At 38.0% G+C, this 11,983-nt stretch overlaps 1 protein-coding gene across 1 annotated transcript; it reads left to right on the top strand.

Moving 5' to 3' along the window:
• Positions 1–4,409: 4,409 nt before the first annotated feature.
• Positions 4,410–11,983, top strand: LOC122656588 (GTP-binding nuclear protein Ran-3-like). Its single transcript, XM_043851180.1, has 8 exons — positions 4,410–4,562; positions 4,714–4,783; positions 5,016–5,072; positions 5,160–5,277; positions 9,260–9,349; positions 9,463–9,642; positions 9,734–9,811; positions 11,790–11,983. The coding sequence occupies exons 1-8, from the start codon at positions 4,440–4,442 to the stop codon at positions 11,857–11,859; spliced, it is 786 nt and encodes a 261-aa protein (XP_043707115.1). The 5' UTR covers positions 4,410–4,439; the 3' UTR covers positions 11,860–11,983.

Below are 11,983 nucleotides of genomic sequence, written 5' to 3'. Positions count from 1 at the left end.
TAGCTTAAGTTACGCTGAGGTGCGTAACTCGCATCTACAGATAACTATCCTTGTCCCTGTGCACATGGGGGGAGGGAACCGGATGCGCAACACGCACAAGTGCGCTTTTTAAAGTGTCACCCCCACACTTCTTTGGTTCACCCTCGTTGTCGGAACCCCGGAACTAAAGGGTATTTTTGTATTTTAAATTGAAGACGGATGGGTATTATTGTCATTAGACATACAATAGAGCAAAGTAAGAAGCCATCTCTATTATTGAACTACCCCAGTGATTTGGACTTTGGAATCTTTTACCTGGGGAGAAGCTCCACGTATTGGACACGTGACAGTATCCTTAAACATAGTTTCCTTCTAATAATCTCCCATCCCGTGGGAGTTGGGCTGACGTTTACGTACGTGAATGTAGGAAAACAGCTCACAGCTGTTCAGATGGAATCCATTCCATGTGGGTTCCACATGGTGGATTTCATCTGAACGGCTGTGAGCCATTCTTGTACGTTCAAGTACATGAACATGAACCCGACTCATCATGTAGCGAGTTATTTGAAGTTTTATACTTTTTAGTATCTTTCGGTGCACGAGTAGGTATGAGGTTGAAATACATGTAGTCCGACAAGACAAAATATAGTATAAATAAAGAACTCAAAGAGGGAGTAAGCGTTTCTCGGTATGGTGGTGGTGGTGGCTGTCAATGTATTAAAGCGATTGCCTAAGTCTAAAGCAAAGGTCGCTTGTACAACTCTTCCCCCCCCCCCCCCATATGATAAGGGTATCTATGTATTCTACTTGTCTAATAGCAACGTGGCATAGAAGATCTAGGATGAAATTTCCCACATCATCATCCACCCTTATGAAGATGACTCCACATCATGATTCAAGGTATCGATATTTTACAATCATATCGGTGGCAACCGAAACTGATATGTGATCGATATGGTATCGATGTATCAATTGTATTAAAGGCAAAATTATCCAAAATTTTTTTTTTTTTTTTTAATATGTAACAATGGGCGATATGACCTATACCCAAGTGTGTCAAATTAGAACCGGACCAAATAAGCCAACTCAAACTGAACTAATTCAATTCGATTTGAATATTAGATTTCATAATCGATTCAATTCTCAATTCGGTTCCAGATCAAGCATAGGTACCGAATTACAAAACTGAAACCAAACAGAATTTGAATACTAATATATTATAGTCTATATTACTATTTTTTTTTTTTTTTGTAAAAATTACTAATATTATTACTAGATTTTATAATACTACTAGATTATTTTTTTTGTAATATTATAATACTACTATATTATACAATACTATAATATTGTAGCATGTCTATTACAATATATGGATTGAGTATAGGAACTGGAACTGAACCGTTTAAGAACCTAATAGAATCAAATTTGGAACTGGATAAGAGCCGAAACCAAGCAAGTTCAGTTTGAGTATCGAAATTTAGAACTGACTTGGGTCTCGATTCAATTCTGGATCACACCAACATTCTCTGGAACTGAACCAAAACTGATTCGAATAATCTATTGACACCTTTACCTGTATCAACCGATTCATATTGATATAGATATCACTCGGGATGGATACAATACCATGATTTAATTCCATGCTCCACATAGCCTTTTTAGGCCTTTCTCTTGCTAAAAAGAAAAGTAAAGAGCATATTCAATTATTGCAAAAAGAAAAAAAAAAGAAAAAAAAAAGGAGGCATATTCAATATTCATGATGTTATTAAAAAAATAAAAAGATTCACGCCGCTTATCTTGAGAACAATAGTAACCATTCTTCTAATATCTTCAACTACCCTTATAGGTTCTCCTTAGAGTTCTCAAACACATCCCCTATTATGAGCTTCCTAAACCATCCAAATGACGATTGAGCATGCAGCTTGTTTTAGTATTGGAGAAAATGATTGCTGCACTGTTAAAGTATAGTTTTCCTCTCACATGAATTTTTGTTATTAATTTTCATTTATTTTTGAAAACGTAGGCCCATATGAATGATGTCATTTTCAAAACACCTATTGGTGTAATGTGCATATTCCTTCCCCCATTGACGGCGTGGAGGACCCTTTCCCTTTAATTTTGTTTCAAAATAAGAAGGATAATGATTTGGTTAAGTTTAATATAATTAAAGGCTGAGGTTTCCCACGACGCTAGTATAGGATGTCACACTAATAGGTATGTGGGTGATGGTTTCGTATAAAGAGACCTATCTGGTGTGGAGTCCACTGTTCATAATGTAAGAATGCATGAGAAGGAATCCCTACAATGACGTCGTAGGGATTGCCTCCCCCCCCCCTCTCTCTCTCTCTCTCTCTTATCATTGAGCTAGTTTTCATCGGGTAATGGTTCTACGACTCCTCTTACTAAAACAAGTAAATAAGTCTTAAAGTCCCTAATACCAGTTCAAGGCTGTAAAATACACCTCTAAACATTTATAGATGTGAGAGAGGGAGTCACTCTTCCTCAAAGGAATACATGTCTATTTTGGTATGGCAATGAGTCCATAAACATTTGCTATTTGGAATCATAATGTGCTCTGTTGATAAACCTTACTTCACCAAACCTGTCACTTCCCCATTCAAAACTACAGTCTCTCATAATACCCACCCACATATATACACCTTTAAACAGTTCAAACCTTTTTTTCCTTCACTTCCATATCCTCCTTGTCAAGTAACGTATCTCTTCCAACGGCTAAGTGGAATACATGGTACACATTGTGGGCTTTGAGGCCCACCCATTGTATATGGCTTCTTATGAGCCCATGAAGCTAGATTGCTTCTTAATACAAAGAACGCATTTGACTTACTTGGTTCTTAAAAGTTGAAACCCTCTTCAAGGAAGCTGTTTTTCTCAGTTGCCAATATTGCAGATGGAGCCCATAAGTTGGAAACATTGGAGCTTCTTTAGTAAGAAATTATTGTTTTTTTGGGATAGCCACATACACTAACATAGGTCAATTGATTCTCTCTAATGGTGCTTGCCAAAGATAGTTATTTTCCTTTTGGGCCAAGTTTGGCTTGGGCTCGACATTTAACCATGGATTGGGCCTTACAAGCAGTAGTATCAAAAAATGTATAAACCACCGAGCCCACAAGCATGCTATGTGTATAGGAAAATGTTGGATTTTCATCCATTCAAGTGCAGTACACCACCCAGTGCACCTCATTTGTACAGTAGATTTTTAAAGATGCACTGTTCGATGCACTGTAAAGGTGACTGGACGGTGTACCGCACTTGAAAAGATACAAATTATTGACTAGAGGATTTGAGGCTGATATTGTAAGTGTCTCAACATTAATGGATAGGCTATACAAGAATGAGCTTTTGTAAGAGGCAAGAGGGTATTTTTGCAAAGCAAAAGCAAATGAAATTGCATATGCTGTGCTTGTTGATGAATTGTGCAAGGAAGGAAAATTATATGAAGCCGAGGTATTGTTTAGGGAGATGCAAGAGGCAGGTTACCTTCCTGATAAATACACTTATGATTGAAGCAAGACAGATGTTTGCTTGCTCCACTAAATTGGAGCAAACCAAGCATTTACATACGAGAGAATGTTTGACATTCGTACAGGATTAAATCGTTTTCTTTTTGCACCATTGTTTTCTGTTTGCACAATCTTGGATAAGGAGTCAGTGGATCATAGCTGCCATCATGATACATCGTACCTTGGTTTCCTCACTACCATAAAGAGAATCTCTCCTCGACTCCTCGACCACCATTGTCCATCCAATATATAGGAAGACCCAATATGAGGTAAATGGTTTATTCAGTTATTCAATGAAATGACGAATGAGTATGATACATTGATACTCATTCGTCATTTCATTAAATAATATAACCAACCTTCTATTTATCATTATATTGACGCATGGAGAAACATGATTCTAAAAAGGCCGAGAAAACGTTGCCTAGGCCTTTAGAGCTTGCAGGTGCATGATGGTCAATGAAAGCACGTGCACAAGCATCGATCAACGAAATTTTTGCCTTTCCATGGAGATATGGCGATTCTATGTCTAGAAGCAGGAGCCACGCAGGCCACGCAACCTACCCAGGTTCTTTTTCCCTTGTAAAAATTAAGTCACAAATCAATTAATGATGTGGTAACCATGTCCATTCAATTTGTGAGAAAAACATACTACATTCCCACAAAACCAGTTATTCCTTTTAATATTTACTTATTTATTTGTATTTTATTAAAAATTAATATATTTAATTTAGTGACACCATTTAATCATAAATTGGTTGTTCTCGCAAGCTGCCAAAGAGGAACCATGCCAATGAAGATGCCAGCTCGTCAGGCTGCCAAAAGTAAAAATATAAAATGAATCATGGCCTTATGAATGTATTCGAGTCAACCCGGTCGGAACCGTGTCTCGTCCGGTTCGACTAATGAGTCGGGTTTAAAAAACGTGCCTCCATGGCTATACTTCTCCCGTTCTGTCTCTCTCGCGTTCAAATCCCGCAGAGCAGAAATCTCCTCCGCGGCTCTGCCTTCTCCTCTCGTGGTCTCGGAGAAAGAGTTGAGAAAATCTTGAAAATGGTATCTCCTTTGGTCTTCATTCCTGATAGAGTTTTGCTTAGGGCACAGGGTTTAGGATTTTCCATATCCTTTGTACACTGTATTTGCGATTTTCATCTCCGATTAGGGTAACTGCTGATTGGGTTTAGGGTTTTGGTTTTTCTATCTGCAGGCACTTCCAAACCAGCAAACCGTTGATTACCCAAGCTTTAAGCTTGTTATCGTCGGTGATGGTGGTACAGGTATTTGGTTCTTTTTTGATATCCTCTTCTGGAACAATGAATAAAAGTTTTTTTTCCCCTTATATGATTTCTACTAAATTCTAGGGTTCCATAGTTGTTTCTTTTATCATGCGCTGTGGACCTTTGGTATATTATGTAACGCAGTAACCCAAGCATTCATTTTTATACGCTTATCAGATGTTTTATTCTTTTGAGGTTTTGAGCTGATGAAGTTAATCTGTAATTGACGCAGGGAAAACTACTTTCGTAAAGAGGCATCTAACTGGGGAGTTCGAAAAAAAATATGAGCGTAAGCATTCTATCTACTTCAATATTATTTATTTTAGTTCACCCGTCGATTGAAGTTTGCAATTTCGTTTGAAACCATGATTTACAGCAACCATTGGTGTTGAAGTTCACCCCTTGGACTTCTTCACGAACTGCGGGAAGATCAGATTCTATTGTTGGGATACTGCTGGCCAGGAGAAGTTTGGTGGGCTGAGAGATGGATACTAGTAAGTATCGGTATAGCTAACGAATGCTTGTGTAATCGTTTTAAATTATGCTTTCAGATGCTATCGTTCCTGCAAATTTGCTAGTAAGTATGAACGTCATGCTGCGTTCTCATAGCTGGTGAGAACTTTTGGATTCGATAGCTGGTAAAAGCTATTAAATGAATAATATTCTGAAGATGGCTTAGATTAGAGTGGTTCCTTTGAAAATATAATGTTTTTTCTGCCTTTGGTTTAACAATTTTCTTCATAGATGATAACAAGCCTATTTGCTATCCGTGTGTCTGTTGTTTGTTAGTTTCACTGTGCAATGTGTGTGTTAGTTTCATCGTGCAATGGAAATTTTAAGTATATTTCCGTATACATTCAATATCTAAAATCTAATAGCCACTATTTACCTAACCATCGCGTCCTCCATGTTTTTTCTCGTTCCTGACCAAATCGGACTGACTCTGCGACAACTTTCTATTCATTATTCCTTTCTGTCAATTATTTCTTCTTATTTTTTTTGTTCTTAATGTAACTGTTATGTTCTTGGACGAATCTTATTACTATTCTTTTTTTTCTCATATTTAATTTTATCCCTATATTTATTGATTACTGATGACTTTTCTGTTGCATTGAAGTGTTAGAACTTTATATTTTGTTGATAGTTTGGAGTACTGTTGTAGAATCTGTTTCATAGAGCGTTTTGTTTATCTTTAACAATATATTAAAAGGAACCCTTGTGGTGCCTGCACCACCTTTTTTTAATTTTATAAAAAATCAAGGGGCGGACACACTGCTAGCTTTACTGGAGCTATCCGCTCCAACCAATGGCAGTGCGGGACACACATGGGCATGAATGTCTTTTCCGTGGGGTGGGGGAGAGAGAGTTGACAGTCTGGCAGCCTGGCAGCATGCCTAGACTTTTCCCAAAATCTAGATACTTCAATTCGGTATATCTCATTGGTTCTTACAATTTTGTAATTTTTAATGTAAATTTCTCCAGACTCACATTTTTATAAAGATTTTTTTTCTTATATCCTTAATAAATTTCAATAGCTTCTTTATTTACTTAAAGGGGGCAAAGATTTGCCACTCCTGGTTATGATTTACTTCCTGCTTTGTGACATGCAAATGGGGCTGAAATTTTATGGACAAGTAGGTCCCTCAGGTCCCCTGCTCATATGTCAAGTTTCACAGACACACACACACACACACATGCACGCACGTGCAAAAGGTAAAACTCTATCTCCCTTTGAACATCCCTAAATAGAAGACCCCCTCTCTTTTATAGAATGTTCAAACAGTAGGGGAAATCTATTAATTTTTCCAAGTAATAAAGCAGCTGGTTTCTTTTTAAATAATGTCTCCCCCTCCCTCGTTCCTACGTTTATTCTCAGACCTCCCTCTTTCCTACGCTTATGTCTCTCTCTCTCTCTCTCCCTGTCTCTCTCTTGTTTAATTTATCATGATCTTAAAAAGATGTTATTTGAACTTAACATTTTCTTTCCCCTTCTTTTATAGAATATTCAAATAGTAGGAAGTTTATTAAATTTTCCAAGTAGTAAAGCAGCTGGTTTCTTTTAAACGTCTCCCCCTCCCTCGTCTCTACGTTCTCTCTCTCTAATGTTTAATGTATCATGATCTTAAAAAGATGTTAGGTAGAGAATATCTAAGGGCGCGAGACAACTTTGGTTTTGATTTTCTAGTACGTGAGTAGTGTGGACAGTTATCCCTTGTTCGGAGAGGAAATCTAGACAGCTTTGGAAAGGTCTTCAAAGAGACTGCTCAATTGGGATATTTATTCTCTTTCTAGAAGGATGAACATGGGAGAACTCGTGGCATTCATTCACGGGGATTCGACTGAGCCACCCTTTCTTCTGAAGTTACGAGGTTATTTTGCCGAGTTCCTTAGAGTTGTCTCGTGCCCCTAGGTATTCTCTACCTACCCATCTATGTCGTTTTGAGTACTTGGGCTCATAACAAATTAGAAGTAGCTACTGCTACTCAGCCTAGATCCTTGGGCATTGTACGACGACTTGCTGTAGGAGTCACTCATTACCTTCTGGGTGGAATTGCCACAAGTAGTAATTTTCAGGATCAATGATTGTACCATGTAAAATAGAAATACCTTTTGTTGGATAAAGGAACAGATGACTCACTCCATTTCTCTATCGATTGTGATATATGTAATAACTTGGACATCCATTTCTCTACCCTCGTCCTTTTTTTCTCTCTTGGTTTGGTGGTTGTTACCAAGACGATTTCTTTATGCCCATCAAAGGACCTCGAGATGCTAATCCACGAAAAATGATACGAGAAAGTAGCCCTTCTTATAGCGGCTCCCGAGTTAAAGTTGTAAGCCCCGGCCTAAAGTGTGCCCCGGCCTAAAGTGTACCCCGTCTAACGTTGTTGGCTTCCCCAAACCTTGAGATAGTGATCGAGCGGCCATCTCAAGGATCAACCAATCATTTGAAGCCCTTATTCATCAAAGCCCATTAAAAAGGGCAGCCTTGCCATCGATGGAGTTCTTATGCAAGTGGGGCACACAATCGCCTATGAGAGTCGTAAGCTCAATGACATCTGAACTCGCTAGGGCCCCGTTCATGTTAATGTAAATCCATAACATAAGTAGTCTCTCTTTTGTTATTATACCTTTAGAGCAACCTACCCTATCTTCTCTCTCTTCACTTGAGTGAGTCATGGGAGACCACCCCAATGGATAGCATATCAAGCTCTATTTGATGAGGGGGGTCATAAAAAATATATCCTTGCTTACCAACCGCATCCAAATCTGATTGTTTCTGTATACATTCATAAAAAATTCTGATTCTTGCTGATTCTTCCCCCAACTAACGAAGAGATCTTGACGGGATTGCCACATATGAAATTGCCACCAATTGGGGCCCTCCCTTCACCACCCTCATGGGGATGGTCTATAGGGTTCATAACTACTCCCTTACTACAACATTCAGGATGGGCTAAAAAAAGATCTTTATTTATATTCCTCAATTTGAAAGATATTTATTTCATTATGGAAGATTCAGGAGCAAGAGGTTTCAATCAGAAATTTCGACAAATTCTTGCGTAGTCCAAGCAGATAGACTTTTTAAATGATCCCCTACTACATCCCTACTACATATATAGTGCATTCCTGTTGACTGAGGGATATATGCATTAGTGCTTGCTTCACTTAACTGTGTAATATGATGCCATTAATGTTGCTATGATCTAGTTCTATGAATTCATTGCTGAAATGGGTTGTTATCCACAAATCATGTACTATTGTAGAAAGTAAATATCTAAAGTTTTAGGAGTTGGTTATCCAGTTCATTGTGTTCTAGAACTGGAGTAGTAATATCCGTATAATGAATTCCCTATTCAGATTGAGCATGACATTTCATATCCATATTTTTTACTGATCCCTTTCATTGTTGCCTATTATGTTACCAATTATATAGGATTGAGTCTCTCTTTCGGTTCACTCGTAATGCATGGGGTCCCCACCTTGTGAATCAATTGTTTAGTTTTTTTTTTCTTTTATATTGTAGCATTAGTGACTAACAGCCCAACTGCTGAATGGAAACTTATGACTGAAATTAAAAAATGATTCTTATTCTTCTACTTGATAGACTTAGAAAGTGAAGTTTTGAAATCAATAATTTGTGATTAACTTCCCATCCATTTGTCATGGAAATAGGAAAGTTCCAAAAGCATGGGGGTATCTCTTCACAAAGATATTGCCAAGGGATTCTCATAAAACCGGTTATCCAATTTGAGATTTCTATGTTATGTTTTCTTTTAAAATCCAGTAAACTCAATGTAATTCTGACACCCCCCCTCCACCCACACACACACCAAAAAAAAAAGATTGCATTCTGGAACTAAAGCCCCGTAGCGAGTGGTCTTACTGGTGGAGGCTGTTGATTTTATGGTTGAAGTATTTCCAATTCAGCTTCTAGATAGTTTTTTTGTGCTAAACTTGTTGTGCTATTTACAGTATTCATGGACAATGTGCGATCATCATGTTTGATGTTACTGCTCGATTGACTTACAAGAACGTTCCTACATGGCATCGGGATCTCTGCCGGTGCGTAATAATAAAAATACTGAGAGGCTATTTGTGTTTCTAGCTGTCTAATCATGTTCCTTAATTTATCTTGGTTATGTCTCTGAATGTATTCTTTGTTTGGAAAATCACAGTGTGTGTGAGAATATCCCGATTGTTTTGTGTGGAAACAAGGTTGATGTGAAGAACAGGCAGGTTAAGGCAAAGCAAGTCACATTCCACAGGAAGAAGAATCTTCAATACTATGAGATCTCTGCTAAGAGCAACTATAATTTTGAGAAGCCTTTCCTGTATCTTGCCAGGAAGCTTGCAGGGTAATGAAACAATCTTAGTTCAATTTCACCACTTTTGTGCTACTGAATGCTGCAGAAAGCAATAATACCATAATTTGCTGCGGTTTTATAGGGATCCTAATCTCCACTTCGTAGAGTCTCCTGCTCTGGCTCCCCCTGAAGTGCAGCTTGACTTGGCTGCACAGCAACAGTAAGTGTTTCAACATCTCATTGATTGTTCTCTTACGCTTCTTTTATTAAATCGTACTTCATTGATTTTTCTCTTACTCTTCTATATTGAATCGTACTTAACTGAACTTGACAATGATGGATCACTGCCAGCATAGAAATCTTTTTGAGCATGATGACTGTTCACTTTAAATAGGTATGATATCACCAAAGGTTTAATGTCAATTTCCAGCCTCATGTAACCCCCCTCTATCTGGGCTGGGGTTGGTAGGATGCAAGTGATAAAAAATTCTTGAATATGTGACAGTCTTGAATACGCTTCTGTTGTATGGTTTGCGGCATGTACAGTGTTTGATGATGCAGATTTGAAGTATGTTTAATTTATTTGAAGAAAAAAATTAAGTACATGACATGGTTATATTCTGTTCAACTGAGATTTTTTTAGAGGTCACATTTTCCCGAAGTCTTAAACATTGGAAATTACCAACAACACAACACAAGTAATGATCATCATAAAAACTTGTAATAGCCAGGATCCAATGCTAACAAGTGGGACCAACTCGTGTATGATGTGGGCCTATAATGTAGTCCTAGATAGGTAGATAATCCTACTAGGAGCCAGATAAAAGCAAGGTCTGGTCAAGCCTGCTGTTTGGGGCTGATTAGGGGCTGTTTTAGGGAAAAATTAGGGTTTAGGATGGGAATTTGGGAATGGGGTTTATAGGGTATTAATGGGCAGGTCTAGGGGGTCAATATGGTATAAAAAGGTTAGGGTTTGGATGAGTTTTGAAATTCTACAATTCTGGACAGAATTGAGTTGCAAGTTTTGGGCTTTAATGGAGTTAGGGTTTATGGGATTCAAACAAAAAATAAAGGGGATCAATTGGGGGAAAGGATTAGAGGATTAGAAGAAGAATTTTGGCGTCAAACTTACTGGAGATTCCACTGGCAGCAAGCTTCGACAGTTGTGAAGGATAAAGTCACCTTCGAATTTGAAGAAGATCCTCCCAGCCGTCACGGCGTAAGGAGTCAACTGGATTCCACCAGTCCCTTTCCACCTTGATAGAACCACAAGGATGCACACTCACAAGGAGCACATGAGCAGCAACAATGGCAGCCAACAAGCAAAAGCTTTTTTCATTAATCAAATTCGTCTGCAGTGCTGGCCTCCCTTACAAACTTATATAGAAGACTCAAAAATAGACTTAGACACTAAAAAGGAATGGCCTAATTCTATCCCTAACCTATTAGGTAATTTAAATTGACTAGGAAACTAAAATACTAAAGGAAATAGACTCGAAACATAGCTGGACTTATAGAGTCCTAATCCAGCCCAACTTACATCACATGACCATTTAAGTTGTCACATGACCACTTAACCAAGTCACATGATCACTTAAATTGAACCAATTGGATGCAACCAATTTGAATCGGTTCAATTAGAAAACATAAAAATAAACTAAGTATTGGGCTAATCCCGTATGCAACCTATGTACCCCTAGTTTAGGCTCATTAAAGTAGCCTAATACATAGAAAACCCTTGGGAACAAAGGCCCAACATGTATATAACCCAACCCTAGGCCTATTTCTAAAGAAATAAGCCAATACCTATGATGAACCTGCATCAGCCTACTAGTTGGGTGAGATCCCAGCCATTTTTTGTTGCACAAGAGCATTAAATGCTTGTGTGGATTTTGTTCCTTGCACTTCCCTTAAAACATTTAGTGGCTCTCCAGAAATGGTCCCTCTGGTGATTTTGTTCTTGCTTGTTTACTGATTTTTTGAATTTTCATTTGGTAGTGAAGTTAAATTCACATTGATCAATATTGGTTGAGGATGAATCTAAGATTTTGAAGCAAGGAAATGTATTGATATAATACTAATTGCTCTTTGTGATGAAATTTGGGAAATATAACCAGTCCATAGATTTTGTGATCATTATTGTTGTTGCTATATTGGTGTTATCTTATCGTGTGTCCCATGTTTCATGGGTTTTGCAGGCACGAAGCTGAGCTTGCTGCTGCTGCTGCTCAGCCTCTTCCTGATGATGATGATGATGCCTTTGAGTAGAATAAGAGGTTTCCATTATTCTCATATTTTTCTTAGCCTTGTCATTCCCTTGTTATATGGATCATTGTATTTGGTTCCCAAATGTTCTGCAAATATAAGGATCTGATTATCAGGATATCCTTTT

This window comes from Telopea speciosissima, chromosome 3, assembly GCF_018873765.1.
Source record: "Telopea speciosissima isolate NSW1024214 ecotype Mountain lineage chromosome 3, Tspe_v1, whole genome shotgun sequence".
NCBI classification, from domain to species: domain Eukaryota; kingdom Viridiplantae; phylum Streptophyta; class Magnoliopsida; order Proteales; family Proteaceae; genus Telopea; species Telopea speciosissima.
Note: the sequence above shows the minus strand (reverse complement) of the source record. Positions and strands in the feature narration are given on the sequence as shown.

What these genes read in the sequence shown, in the direction of transcription:
- LOC122656588 (XM_043851180.1), top strand. Translation starts at nt 4,440, where the DNA reads ATGGCTATACTTCTCCCGTTCTGTCTCTCTCGCGTTCAAATCCCGCAG. An exon ending in CGTCGGTGATGGTGGTACAG is followed by an intron (nt 4,784 to 5,015) that starts GTATTTGGTTCT and finishes TAATTGACGCAG; the next exon opens with GGAAAACTACTTTCGTAAAG. An exon ending in GTTCGAAAAAAAATATGAGC is followed by an intron (nt 5,073 to 5,159) that starts GTAAGCATTCTA and finishes CATGATTTACAG; the next exon opens with CAACCATTGGTGTTGAAGTT.